Below are 10,931 nucleotides of genomic sequence, written 5' to 3'. Positions count from 1 at the left end.
TGGTTTTGGAGGGTAGTGATGAACAAACTAAAAGTACATAGCCTTTGACCCAACACTCTTAGGAATACTTCCTATAAAACTACCCACACAAATACTCACAAACAATTGTCTCATGTGTAAAATATCCACTGCAGCACTATTTAGAATAATAAAATACAAAAACAACCCAAACAGCTACCAATAAGGTACTAGTTAAAACAATTTGCGCTATTTCCATACAATGGGGTACCATGCAGCTGTTAAAAATGAGCTCTAAAGTTATGAGACACTACAGATAGCGAGCTTCTCCATGTGTGAGGAGAAATGGGAGAGGATGCACAGAGAAATTCTGGAAAGAGAAAAGAAACAAGTCCTAGAAAGCATGGGTAAAATGGAAATTAAAATTTTTACTTTATACTATTAGATCTAGTAAGTACATTTGAAAATGAAAGCATAAAAGGAAGAAAAATTACCCACTCATTTCTTTTCAAATAGTCTTTAGATCAGTGGTTTTCAGATCTCTTCAGCATCACCTGCCTGGGAGCTTAAAAAAAATCCCAACTCCCAGAATCCACCAGAGAGCACTAGGATCTGATTCAACTGGTCAGCAGGTGGGTCCCAGGGCATCGGTGTTTTCAAAAGATACCCAGATAGTCCTGACTTTCAGCCAGTGTTGTGAAATTAGTGATTTATCCAGGGCTTAAGCAAACTGTAAAACATGACAGGAAACATTATATCCTTTGTGATCACATAGTCTGTCACATTTTCTTGAGCCCTTTAAAAAATGTAAAAGCCATTCTGGTCAACTGGATCCAGTCTATGGCCCATTTTGCCAACCACCAGTTTTAGACCACCCAAAGGCTGGACTTATAGCCCGAATAAGATACCATGATACAAGGTATAGTCAGGAAGGTATAGTCCACAGTGAGCCTCCTCAGGTCTGAACCCTAGCCCTCTAACTGGCACCCAAGTTGTTCTGTTTTGAGTAGGAGACAGGAGGGCTTTGCATTCAATTAGTAAAACTCCCAAAACACATATAAACCAGTCAGTTTATTATTTTCTAGTAAGATGTAGAACTTTCACCATGCAGACTTTTTATGTATGTCAGCATACTTTCTTCCTAGCAGCAGTTACACAGAAAACCAGGTTATCAGGTTACTTGGAACCCAAACAAGGGGAGGCTAACCTTAACTTACACCTCATCTATAAACTTAGGACACACTTTCCCAACACAGGGACACCCCAGGACCAGAGAACTTGGAGAGACTGGAGAACTCAACTTTCCTCCTCACTTGCTCCTACAGCTCTACAATCAGCCTGCACGGCCCAAGAGCTGTATCTCTACTCACAGGTTTTTTTATTGTTACCTCCACTGATACTGACAGTCAGGTTCTAAAGGGGGCATATGAGTTGCTCCCATGTACCAACTACAAGACACAATAACCCTGTTAGAATGCTCTCCCAACCCCCCTCTAACTCAAGTAATACCAGATAAAATGCTTTGTAAAGGTCCTTCTCCTCTCCGTTAGCGTATACTTAGGTTACCTATAACCTATAAATTCACCTGACTAATGTAACCTAATTCCTACTGAGGACTGAGGTTTTTCATTATAGATTTTCTTCCTTCACTTTCTTGATCAGTGACTCCCAAACATGTAAGAAGTTAATCAAACTATTTTGTGTCACCATGCTACCAAGACAGAAATACCAAGTGATAAGGGCTTTTCAGATTAAATTTTGTGCTCTAAAATGTAAAAAAACTGAGAAGATATAGTCCTCAGAAGCCAATCAAAAATTATCTTTGAACAATAAAAAAAGTTTATGCTTTTAAATTAACAAACATATATTGCAAACATTATGTGATAATAAAAATACAAAAAAACAAAATATCCAGACCCTAGGGTATTCACACATTAGAATTTTGTCTGAAACAAAACAATGACTTTTATCCTCCAAAGTAGGTAAGTCCATGCTGGCTGAAGATTTCAGTCCTATACCCCATGAATGAGGTACATAATTCATGCTTAAAAGATATATACATTAACAATGGTGAATGCTAACTGCCCCTCATCAGGGCTCTGAGGGGTAGGAAGGATGAAAAGTGGACACAAGCACTCACATGGGCAGAATTCTCCAATTATAAAAATTCTTAGTGACCTTTACCAAGTCTTGGGATAGCTAAGATTAATCTGTGGGAACCCACCTCTGAAAACCACAACAAAAATCAATAAGAAATTATTTAATAGAAAATATACACGTTTTTCAGTATGAAGACTTTCACAGAACATGGAGGGAACGACAACTACAATTTTTCTTAAAAATGAACATTCTTTGTCCTTGCTACCCAACACTCAAAAAACAAATCTGTACAAAACCACGAACACAAAAAAGGACCTTAGAGGGTGTTACAGTGCAGAGTCTTCAGACCTATTCTAAACTGCTCTCTTCACCAAGACCCTCCCTTGATAAAGCCTAGGATTCCCAGGTCTACTGTGACGGTGAGTGGGCTCAGATCATCACCCTTGCTGTGCCATAGACAGCCCATGGTCACTCGCTGTCAAACTTAACAGAGTTGACTTGGACAGAGATGGAGCCTCCCCGGTAGCTGCCCCGCTTCTTCTTGGTTTTCTCATGCCGGAAGGATTTGCCTTTGGTGAACTTCAGAACCTGATTGGCTCGCTCCCCCCAGTCTCCGGCTGCACCCCGCTGGTGAGCAGAAAGAGGTAGTTAGCACACAGAAGGGCAACCCCACGGCCCTGTCATTTCTTCTTGCTCCAGGGAACTCAAACCCAGAGAACCTATCAACCAGGACCAAACGCTGTACTCTCTCCCACCACACCCCACCCCCTCAAGGATGGTGAAGACCCCTCGTTCTCCTGACCTTGGCGTCAAAGGAATTGTCTGCCACTCTAGCATCCACCTCGATCTCCTCTTCCCTGATCCTTCGGAATGGGGAGGATGCCCTTCGTTCTCCCTGGGGAAGAACGGAGTAGGAAACTCAGGATGGAGCAGTCATGGAGCAAAAAGGCCCTCCTGAGCTACATACGCGAGTGTGTGCGCCAGGCCAGGCAAAGAGCTGTCCAGTGATCTGCAGTTTTTGTCCACTCTAAAAGCTGGCTCCTGAGAGGAAAACAAGACAACCTACCTTCTTCCTTTTAGGAAATGTGTTGGGGGTCTGAGGCTTTATCTTCTTTGCTGGAGGAGTCTCTGCCTCCTTAGCAGCCTCATTCTTCTTCTTCTTCTTCTTCTTTTCTGAACCTACAGAACAGAAAGCCAGACTCAGGAAACCAGTTTCCTGTCCGCTCCTCCCAGGCTCCCACACTGAGGGCCTCCAACTAACTGGAAGCTGGTCAGGGGCTTTGGCTCCCTAATCCACTCCTCTATAGAGTACAGTCCGTTCTGGTTTAGGGGACAAACCCAGGAGGCAGGTTTTTTGGATACAGACCTGGCTTAGCAACCGCCACTGCTGCCTTTTTCTTGTCCTCCTCCTCCTCGTTGCTGCCCCGGTCTGTTTTTCCATTCTGGGCAGTCAGTGCCGAGGTGCCATTGGTCTTGGTGGCCTGTGGTCTTGGAGTGCCCTTGCCCTTGGGTTTCTCCTCCTCCTCCTCCTCACTGGAGTCATCAGAGGAAGAACTGCTGCTGCTTTCGGCCTTTGCTTTCTTCACGGAGGCTGGTTTGGAAGGGGCTACGGCTTCCACCTCCTTCCGTGGCTTTTTAGTTGGGGGTTTAGGTGTCTTCTCTTCCTTCTCCTCGCTGCTGGAGCTGTCTGAATCTGAGCTGCTGCCCCCAGCACCCTGAGAGGCCTGCTTGGCAGGTAAAGACAGGGCTGCTTTGACTGTCGCCTTGGACTTAGGGGTGGCTACAGTCTTCTTTGTCTCTTCCTCGTCACTAGAACTGCTCTCCTCCTCGCTGGAGCTGCTGTCAGCCTTTCTGGTTAGAGGCTTCTGGCCACTGCCCGCGGCCTGCTTGGGAGTGGCGGCTGACTTAGCTGCAGGCTGCTTGGGAGTGGCGGCTGGTTTACTTGAGGGATTCTTGGGGGTACCGGCTGGCTTGGCAGGAGCTTCATCCTCAGAACTGTCGGAGTCTACATAGGGAGGTTAGAGGGAATAGGTCCCGAATCAGGCTAAAGAGTGCCCTCGGAGCTACCATCGCCCTGAGGGCCTCCTACACTACGCCTTCCTTACCTGAGCTGTCTGAAGAGCTCTCTGCTGCCTTCTTTGCTGGAGCTGCTTTAGTAGCTGCCTTGGTGATGACTGCCTTAGCTGGAGGTTTCTTTTCTTCCTCAGAACTTGAATCTGGAGAGAAGCAATGGCATTAGGCTGGGTCTAGAGTCCCACCAGAGGCAAGAAAAAGAAGTGTAGGGAGTTCCCTGGTGGCCTACTGGTTAGGACTCTGGGCTTTCACTGCTGTGGCTGGGGTTCAATCTCTGGTCAGGGAACTGAGACCCCCGCAAGACATGTGACACAGCCAAAAACAACAAGGATGCAAAGACCCGCAGAGAGCATTAGCCCTGTGGTGCTTCAGAGAAAAGCAAAAGGGAATAGAAGCATTTCCTTCCCTACTCCTCACACACTCCCAGACCCACTCACCATGGGAGATGACTCACCAGACTCGTCGCTGCTCTCCTCACTGCTCTCCACAGTCTGCTGCTTCTCTGCAGCTTTCTTGGGGGACTGAGTTCCCAGGGACTTCTTGGGTCGGGGAACAGAAGGCGGGGGGACTGAGCTATAGGGACCTGTTTAAAAGGGATAGTGTGGGAAAAAAAAAGGGGGGATAGTGTGATAAAATATGTACACACATCTTTTGATACCACTTCCTTCTAGAAATGAAGCTTAATTCCCTTTCCCTTGAGGGTGAGCTAGGATTAGTGACTCATTCCTAACAGACTAGGGCAGGGATGATGGCATGTCATTTTTGAGTTACAAAAGGCAACCTTTGGCTTTCTCCTTTCTTTGGGACAGGCCAGCTGTCAGGCCAAGGTCCACGTGGTGACTGCAGAGGTTCTCCTGCCTTTGGGCCCTGGTCAGTGGTAGCTTGACTCCCCGTGTCCAGTCACCTGGTTTTTTCTTCATGGGCTTTTTCTTCTGCTCCTCTTCCTCCTCATCACTGGAGGAGTCCTCACTGCTGGAACTCTTTTGGGCAGGTGCGGCAGCTGCTTTCACTGGGGCCTTAGCCACAACTTGCTTTTTAGGTATGGTCTGCATCACACAGAGAAAATCAATTACCACAGGAAAATGTTGACCCAACCAATCCTGCCAAGAAATGGAGGACTTCCACCCCCTTGCCCCCTCTTCCCTGATAGAAATTAAGGCCTATACCTTCTTAGAGATGGCTATTGCCTTTTCCTCCCCTGAGTCATCATCACTGCTGCTGCTGCTGCTGCTGCTGCTAGGTGCTTTGCCGTTGGCGACTTTAGGTGCTGGCCGAGCTGATGTACCTAAGAAAATAGAAATAACGTGTGTGTAAAGACAGTCTTCGGACCCACCATCTTCAGTGGCACTGCCGCCAAGATGCAGATTTTCATGAAGATCCTGAGGAGAATGACTCACTCTTGAGGTCAAACCCTCAATTACAAGAGAAAATTAAGGGCTAAAACCCAGGATAAAAAAGAATTCTTCCTGATTAGTAAAGATTGATCTTTGCTGGCAAGCAACCAGAACATGGATATACTTTGACTACAAAATTCAAAAGGAGTCCACATTTCACCTTACTGTTGGGACTTCATGATGGTGCTAAGAAAAGAAGAATTCTTAAATAAGTCCCAAGAACAAGCGTAAGAGAAAGAAGACTAAGCTAGCTGGCTGTCTGAAATACCAAAAGGTGGATGAGAATACCCTTCAGATCATAGCTGGGCTCGAGTTTTTACAGCCAACAACTCTGACATACATTATTATGGCAAATGTTGTCTGATCTATTGTTTCAACAAACTATAAGACAAGTAATTGTATACTCGTTAAAAACAGACATGAGCTGGACTTCCCTGGTGGTCCAGTGGTTAAGAATCCACCTGCCAGTCTTTCCCTCATGGCTCTGTGGTAAAAAACAACAACAAAAAAACCCCACCTACCAATGCAGGAGACACAGGTTCAATCCCTGATCTGGGAAGATCCCATATGCCCTGGGACAACTAATCCTGGGTGCCACAACTACTGGGCCCACACAACTGAAGTTCCAACACTCTACAGCCTGTGCTCTGCAACAAGAGAAGACACCACAGGAAGAAGCCTGTACACCACAACAAGGGAGCAGCCTCCATTCACCTCAACTACAGAAAGCAACAAAGCAACAAAGACCTAGCACACCCAAAAATAAACAGATAAAAATATTTTTTAAACAGACATGAACTGGGACTTCCCTGGTGGTCCAGCGGCTAAGACTCCATGCTCCCAATGTAGGGAGCTGGGGGTTCGATCCCTGGTCAGGGAACTAGATCCCACATGTGCCAACTAAGATCTGGTACAGCCAAATAAATAAATATTTCTTAAAAAAAAAAAAAAAAAGACATGAACTAATGAACATCAAAAGAAAGGAGTATCAAGATATTAAAGGGCTATAAAAGCCTCCTCCTATTAGCTTGGAACTTAGGAGTCCGTCAATTCTCTTGCCTTTGAAGCAAGCATAAAGGAGAAGGCTGTGGTTTACTGCATTATCAAAGGATAAGTTTCCTGCCCAAGTTCAGAAATAAACCTGTCTTCCAAAAAATTTTATGATGCAAAACATTTGAATATACCCTCTGAAGTCTCCTAAGCATGTTTTCCCTCACTGTCCACTATTTCTATAGTTGAAAAAAGTGAAAGTGTTAGTTGCTGCTCAGACATGTCTGACTCTTTGCAACCCCAGCCCGCCAGGTTCCTCTATCCATGGGGATTCTTCAGGCAAGTCTACTGGAGTAGGTAGCTACTCCCTTCTCCAGTGGATCTTCATGACCTGGGTCTCCTGCATTGCAGGCAGATTCTTTACTGTCTGAGCCACCAGGGAAGCCATTTCTGTAGTTACTAGTCTCTAACTTAAAAAAAAAAATGACACCAGTCAATACCTCTAGTTCAACAACCAGTGCCATTTCATCCCTGTGGTAAATGAGGAATTTTCACACCAGTCCCCAGAGCAACCTGGTCCCCAGCCCAGCCTCTTGGGAACAAAAACAATACCTGGTTTGGCTGGGGCTTTAGCCTGAGTTTTCACTGCCACAGGTGTTGTCTTAGGCTTCTGGTTCTTTGGTGCCTCATCCTCTGAGCTTGAGTCAGAATCGGAATCAGAGCTCTCGGCCTTCTTAGGAGGAGCTTTGACTGTCTTGGCCTGCGGCTTAACTCCCTTCTGTGAGAAAAGCCAGGAGAATCAGTAAGTTTTAGGGCACCCAAAAGACATCTTAAGGTACAAAAGCAAGCTCCCTAAGTGCTCCCTTTTTTAAGCTTTGTTCCTGCCATTCCCTGTTTAGAGCTCCCTGCACCTGTCCACAAAACATCTTGGAATCCTTGACAGTGTCCCAGAGAAACCCAATACTGTCAGGGATGCAGAATGAGCTGAATTTCCTCTAGATTCAGGGTTCAACTTTTACCTTACAAATTCTTTTCCAAACCTCATATGTCTACAAACTCTCTGAAAGACCTCCTAATAATCTGCTGTTGTATAACCACCACCACCAGGCTAAAAGCCAAGATTTTAGGTTTCTTCTTTCCAATCCCTTAAGCAATTCCTTTCCTCCCCAAAGCTGCAAACCTCAACAGGCTTTTTCTTTTTGTCTTCTTCCTCCTCATCATCACTGGATTCTTCACTGCTGCTGCTGCTGCTCTCTGATGCTTTGACTGCAGCCTTTCCAGGATGCTGAAGCAGACTGGCCTGCTTGGCAGGTACAGCTTAACAAAAATACGGGTCCCAGTAAGAATCAGCCATTTAGTACTGGAAGACTACAAATCTTCTTCCTGGAACCACAACTCCCTGCTGGGCCTTACCAGCTTTCTTAGCTGGAGGCCCCTGGGTTTTTTCCTCCTCACTGCTGTCTTCACTGCTGTCACTGGATGAAGTCTTCTTCTTAGCCACTGGTCCATTTGCCTGTAACTTCCGCTTTGGGGCCTTGGTGGACCTGCTGAGGCAGATTAGGCTAACTTCTGGGGAACAGGACCTTCTCAAACCAAAGAACACAGCCCAGCCTACTTGCGGGGAGAAAAGAGCCACACCAGCAAAGAGAAGACTTACTTGAGCCAGAAACTATAGATATCCAAAAGGGAAGAAGCGTTGGCATCCTGCTGGGTCTATAAGAGAAAAGAGAGAGAAAGCAGGGTAAGAAAGTTTTATCCTGGTTATTCTATGGGAGTTCAAATTTTGTGTTACTCTCTCATTAAAAGTCACTTATTTTGTCTGCTCTATCTGATACAAATGTTACATCTCTGAAGGTTTCTCCTACTTGCATCAATTAGGAGAAAAATATTCTGTTTATGTATTTCCCAATTTTTGGTAACAAAAACTTGGGTTATTCCTCTAGTTTCTGGCATCATCTATTCCCCTGCCTGTCAATCCTATTTATCAAAGCCTTTAAAAATGTGCATCCCCTTAATTCTAGCAGTGTACTATCCAGGAATTTATCCTTACCCATGAAACAAACACCTACACAGGAAGATGTTTGCTGCAACTTGGTTTATAATTCCAAATCATTGGAAATCAACCATCAAGAGAAGATTACTAAAAATCTATGCTAATTATTCAGTGAGGAACTGCATTCAGCTGTTAATTACACTGCTTATGAATTATGAGTTGGTGTCCAAAAAAAATGGCAAGGCATTACAGTATACACAAGACTACAGGCTCAAAGTTAGATGAGGTGTGAAACTTACTTCTGCCAGTTAGTAATGTGTGACCCTGAGTAAATCACTTGATCTTTCTAATACTGTTTTTCTTCCCTGTAAGATAGATAATACTATACAGCACTAAGTTGTTGAAAGAATGAGATAATGCACATAAGGAGCTTAGCATCTGGCCCTTAGTATGCCCTCCACAAAGATTAGCTTTTGTCACATAAAAAAGATTTCTGATTCTGAAAGGCCCAATTTCATCCAGCCGGATGTGGAAATACTCTCTGCAGCCTCTAACAGTCAATTCAAAACAGTTCCAATATGAACACAGCTCTATCAGATCACATGTGGCAGGCTGTCTCAGCTTAAGGAAGCCCGTTGAGGCTGATCTGACTTATAATTTGTGTAACCTGATTCTATCACAAAGAACAAGCCTATCTTCTTAGTCAAAGACTAAGACCACTAAAGACTACCATATGAGCTTCCCTGGTGGCTCAGATGGTGAAGAATATGCCTGCAATGCAGGAGAATCAGGTTTGATCCCTGGGTCAGAAAGATCCCCTGGAGAAGGGAATGGCAACCCACTCCAGTATTCTTGCTTGGAGAATCCCATGGACAGAGGAGCCTGGCTGGCTAAAGTCCATGGACTTCCAAAGAGTCATACACCACTGGGCAACTAACACTTTCACTTTCAAGGACTACCACATCACTCCACTCTATCTTCAAGGTGTTTTCTTGTGCAGTCTTGTCTACTCTCCTTGAGATGGAGATTCCAAACCTTTCACATTCCTGGTCATCTTCCTTTTACTTGTTTTTAGAACATCCTAAGGTACCATAACCAAGATGATAACTTCCATTCATTGATGCTTTCTGAGCACCAGGCACTGGTATTGCCACTTTGCATACACCATGTTATTAAAACTCACAAAAATCCTATAGAAGCAGAAACAGATTCAGAGATTAAGCAAGCTGCCTGGATCATACATTTTTAAAGTGGCAGAGACTGTTCCCAAAGCTAGACTTGTCTGATGCCGGAAGTCAAAGATTCTACAACCGCTTGGTAGTTATGATGCTCAACCCTGCTTCTACTCCCGTTCATTATCTTCTTTAGTAACAAAAATCCCAGCTATCATTAACGGCCTCCCCGTGGTTCAGACGGTAAAAAATCTGTCCGCATGCGTGAGACCCGATTAGAGCTCTGGGTCAGGAAGACCCCCCGTAGAAGGGAATGGCTACCCACTCCAGTATTCTTTCCTGGAGAATTCCAAGGACAGAGGAGCCTGGCGGGCTTCTCCATGGACTGCAGAGAGTCGGAAACGACTCAGCGACTAACACTTTCACTTTTTTTCAGCTTTCATTATTTCGAAAGCAATTCTACTTGAGTCCTGGATAAATCCGTTTCAAAGTTAAAATTCAAGTCGCGCTTGGCACTAGCCAACATAAAAGCCCAATTGAAGGTACCAGGAGCCTCTAATGCCTCCGGTGGGACAAGGCGCTCCCGCCCGGTCGCACTCTACTAGCCACGTGACCTAGGCCACGAGGATCCCACGCTGCCACCGCCTCACCTCTCACCAGAAAAAAGCAAGACTCGGCGCTAAGTAGTCAGACCTCATAAAGTGATGCCAAGACTCCAGGCTTCCGCCAACCGCCGAGAGCTCGGCACAAAGACCTGGCAGTCATTAGTCTGGCGGACCCCGCAGACCTCCCTACCTGCAGACCTAAGCATGTCAGTGTCCGCAGCCCTGTGGTGATCCCACCCCAGCCCATGATCCAAGCCCCGGACTCACAGCGCCTGTTGCCTTGACGAATTTATTGGCCACGCTCGAGAGCTGGTTATCTCGCAGAAAGCCGAGCACGAGGGGATACAGGTCGCTGGGAACCACGCGGCGTAAGCCGGCGTCCGCCATCCTCCCGATAATACGCGTCACTACCGTCGCGGACGCACAGGACTCAAGAAACCGGAAGAGGCGGGCTACGGACGGACCCGTGCAACGTCCTCGCGCCGCGCGGAGCACGCCGGAAGGGGCGGGCGCACTCTCGGAGACAGGGTAAGGGCGAAATCCAGGAACGCTTTCCGGTCCCACGAGTATCGCCATCTTGGAAGGGCGGAGCCCACCGTTCTGCTTTGTGAAGGCGGAGCCCTGACGTCAGAGGTCACGCCCTTGG

At 46.0% G+C, this 10,931-nt stretch overlaps 1 protein-coding gene and 1 pseudogene across 2 annotated transcripts; one reads left to right on the top strand and one right to left on the bottom strand.

Moving 5' to 3' along the window:
- Positions 1 to 1,010: 1,010 nt before the first annotated feature.
- Positions 1,011 to 10,723, bottom strand: NOLC1 (nucleolar and coiled-body phosphoprotein 1). Of its 2 annotated transcripts, none has more exons than XM_061162460.1 (13): positions 10,553 to 10,723; positions 8,173 to 8,228; positions 7,929 to 8,062; positions 7,696 to 7,832; positions 7,128 to 7,293; positions 5,298 to 5,416; positions 5,036 to 5,177; positions 4,586 to 4,714; positions 4,164 to 4,274; positions 3,425 to 4,063; positions 3,125 to 3,237; positions 2,861 to 2,953; positions 1,011 to 2,685 (listed from the first exon to the last, which is right to left on the bottom strand). In XM_061162460.1, exons 1-13 carry the CDS (start codon positions 10,670 to 10,672, stop codon positions 2,527 to 2,529), a joined length of 2,118 nt encoding a protein of 705 aa, XP_061018443.1. In that variant the 5' UTR covers positions 10,673 to 10,723; the 3' UTR covers positions 1,011 to 2,526. The 2 variants fall into 2 exon arrangements, with proteins under 2 accessions (XP_061018443.1, XP_061018444.1); XM_061162461.1 differs by having other exon boundaries at positions 7,929 to 8,059.
- On the top strand, positions 5,490 to 6,178 carry LOC133070742 (ubiquitin-ribosomal protein eS31 fusion protein-like; annotated as a pseudogene).
- Positions 10,724 to 10,931: the final 208 nt, after the last annotated feature.

Source organism: Dama dama, chromosome 15, assembly GCF_033118175.1.
Source record: "Dama dama isolate Ldn47 chromosome 15, ASM3311817v1, whole genome shotgun sequence".
NCBI classification, from domain to species: Eukaryota; Metazoa; Chordata; class Mammalia; order Artiodactyla; family Cervidae; genus Dama; species Dama dama.
This window is presented reverse-complemented; position numbering and strand designations above follow the sequence as displayed.